This window comes from Zootoca vivipara, chromosome 4 (genome assembly GCF_963506605.1).
Source record: "Zootoca vivipara chromosome 4, rZooViv1.1, whole genome shotgun sequence".
NCBI classification, from domain to species: Eukaryota; Metazoa; Chordata; class Lepidosauria; order Squamata; family Lacertidae; genus Zootoca; species Zootoca vivipara.
The window spans coordinates 79,237,203-79,240,225 of record NC_083279.1 but is presented as its reverse complement, the minus strand read 5'-3'; the positions used below and the strand labels follow the sequence as shown (position 1 = coordinate 79,240,225).

Here is a 3,023-nt window from a genome sequence, read left to right as displayed (position 1 = left end):
TCTGCTTGACATTTTCCCACAGTTAGAGCAAACATTTCTCAGTATAGGCTAAAAACATTTAAAACAAAGAAATGTAAAATTATATATACTGGAAAACTTCTTTTGGTCCTCTCTTTCCCAATTTGTGTCTTCTTTGAAGAATTCATGGCACAAGTTTGCATTATTATATTTTATATACCTAATCAAAGTCCTGCTTCCACAAAAGACATGGAAAAGTGGCCTCCCAAGTGGTTTAGTGCTTCAGAAAAACAGATACAAATGTTAAAAAAGTGCTCAAAAAGAATCTAACTTTATATATATATATATATATATATATATATATATATATATACACTATATATCAAGATGGACTTTAGAAGCACACATCCCTTTTGTTCACAGAAAGGGCACATGTAGGTGTCTTCCTTTAGAATGATGCCAAACTGCTTATTAGCAGGTTCCTGCAAGACTGACACACCCATATTTATCTCCTTCTATTTTTTGGCACTTTCATGATATGTGGCTGTTTTACCTGTTGTCCCTGCTAGGCTCCGGTAACTTGCCCGGTGTACAAGCACTTTAGAAACTGGGATTTTTGTTCTAGGGATCTCACTTTTGGTAGGCTGGTGGTGTGCAAGGTGATGGCTATTACTGGTATCTGGGCCATGACTGCCATGTGGCGACGTAAAATGCTTGATACTGATGGGTATCTTGGAGTCCTTGAGTGAAGTTGTATGGGTTTTGACTGAGCATGTTGTTGTTACTGGAGACAGTGGCTTGCAACAAGACACAGAGGTGACGTCTTCTGCAGAAGTAACTGTGGCTGTGTTTTCATCTGGATCAGCATACAGATCATAGAGGGCATCCCCACTGTAGCTGTCCCTGGGAATGACCTCTTTCTGGATACTGTTGGCATTGTCCTCCTCTGGCCCAGGTGTTGTGGAATCCCAATAGCCTTCATCGCTGCTGGGGATGGCTTCCTGTGGCTCCTTTTCCCTACACTTCTGGTCGTTCTTGTGGCTGTGGTGAACCGGAATCTGGTTGAAACCAATGTGCTTCCCAGTTGTTGATGCATCCTGAACCTTTTTGGTACAACCGCCACCTTTGGAGCCCTCGAAGGAGTCTTTCCCTCCCCCCGGGGTCTCCTGCGGCTTCTCTGCTTGTGACAACACATCCCAGAACTCTGGGGCGCACGTGTCCCCCACCTGTTCAGGGCTGGCCATCTCTTCTCCTCCTCCTTGATAGGTCACCACGCTGGGGGGCTTTTTGGAAGCCCCCGCTTTGCCAACCCCAGGGGCGCTCTTGTCGCTTCCACCTGCGCCACCGCCACCGCCGCTGCCCACGTCCTCCTCCTGGTCGGCAATAATGTCCCCACAGCCTGTAAGAGAGTCAAAGCTTTTCAGTGAAGTCACGTCAGCAAACATCAAACAAATACGGTCAATGGACGGCTCAGAGGGTGGATCAAGAGAGGAAGGGTCAGGGGCTGCCGCTGCCGCCTCTTGGCTGCGTTCACACTCGGGTTCAACAGGGGGGGAAGGCTCGATGGGGATGTCACCTGTTATGGCGCTGTCCTCCTGGGTCCCTGGGCCATCACCATCACTGGGGGGCAGCTCGGAGCGGCTTTCCTGCGCCAGGGGCTGGATCCCGGGGGGCTCGGTTCCTGGTGGTGATGGGGTACGTGGGGTGGGCTCCCTGGCACCAACGTCCTGCTGCTCTTGGGTGGGCACGTCCTCAGCGCTCGGGTGGGCCAGCAGCAGCATCTGGTCCCCACTGGCCTCCCCTGAGGGGGTCTGGGGGGCTGCTGCAGCCGCTGCCGGGGGTCGTGGCGCCTCCTCTTTGATGCACTCCAGGCTGGCCGTGAGGGAGCCGGGCCTGAGGTGGCTGGCCTGTCCCTCGGCGCCGTCTCCGGCCTCGTCCTCCTTGCTGGGCTTGTCCCTGCGGTGCCACCTCATGCTGTTGAAGAGCCCCTTGAGCCCCCCGCGCCCTTTGGGTCTCTCCCCTTTGCCGCCTTCGACCGAGCGGCCGTTTTTGCGCAGCAGAGAGAAGAAGCGGTGGGACTTGCTCGCCGCCGAGCAGGGGGAATAATCCTTGTTGGCTCCGCCGCCAACGAACTGGTCGTCCCCTCCGCCACCACCGCCGCCGCCTCCTCCTCCTCCCGGTTCCTCCTTCTTGCCGCTCTCGAGCACCACCTCGGCCAGCCCGTCGTGGGTCTTGCTCCTCACCATGCCTGGCTGCCCTCCGCCCGCTTCTCCGCCTTTGCCTTTGCCGCCACCGCTGCTCCTCACGCCGAAGATGCTCGGCATGGCGCCGCCGGACTTCCTGCGCTTGAACAATTTGAAGGCGGTTTTGTTGAGCTTGCCCGATGGCGGCGGCTGATCGCCCACCGCGCTCAGCTCGGCACAGTCGCCGTGCACGTCCATGGCGGCGGCGGCGGCTGCCTTCCCCTCCTGCAGCTCCCCGCCGATGCCTGATTTCTTTCCCTCGCTCGCTCGCTCACTGACAGCCTCCTCGCTGCTGCTGCCGCTGCCTCCTGCCCGTCACCATGGCAACCCCGGCACGGCTAAGCAGCTTTTGCTCAGCCCTAGGCCTGGGCCTGCGCCAGGCCTCCGCCGCCGCCGCCGTCCATCCGCTCGCTCCGCAGCCAACCTGAGCTGTTACAGCAGCCCACAATCAAAGCCAGAAAGCGGGGATGGCGGGAGGGAAGGAGGGGCGAAGGGAGAGGCGACTCCCCCCTCCCCACCCCACCCGCCGCGGCTTTCCAAAAGCGGGGAGGGGGAGGGCTTATATAACTTAATCCATTTGGGGCTGCTGTGACTGCGGCTGCTCGCTCGCTTAGCATATGCCTGGGCAGGGACGGAGGGAGGGAGGGGGCTGCTTAAATTGGGGCGCATGAGGAGGCTGTTGCTTACACACCAGTCATGGAAGTTTTGGGAAGCGGGGGGGGGGATGTGGATCATCCACCAGCACAACTCTTTTCCTCACGCTTTTAAGCTCCTGCTTTATTCCCCCCCCCCCAGAGCACCTGGCTTCTTTTTATTTAAAGG

The 3,023-nt window shown here is 56.6% G+C and overlaps 1 protein-coding gene across 1 annotated transcript; it reads right to left on the bottom strand.

The window, feature by feature from the left end:
• Window positions 1-392: 392 nt before the first annotated feature.
• AMER2 (APC membrane recruitment protein 2) lies at window positions 393-2,403 on the bottom strand. The gene is made up of 2 exons (XM_060273296.1): window positions 1,535-2,403; window positions 393-1,357 (listed from the first exon to the last, which is right to left on the bottom strand). The coding sequence occupies exons 1-2, from the start codon at window positions 2,397-2,399 to the stop codon at window positions 474-476; spliced, it is 1,749 nt and encodes a 582-aa protein (XP_060129279.1). The 5' UTR covers window positions 2,400-2,403; the 3' UTR covers window positions 393-473.
• Window positions 2,404-3,023: the final 620 nt, after the last annotated feature.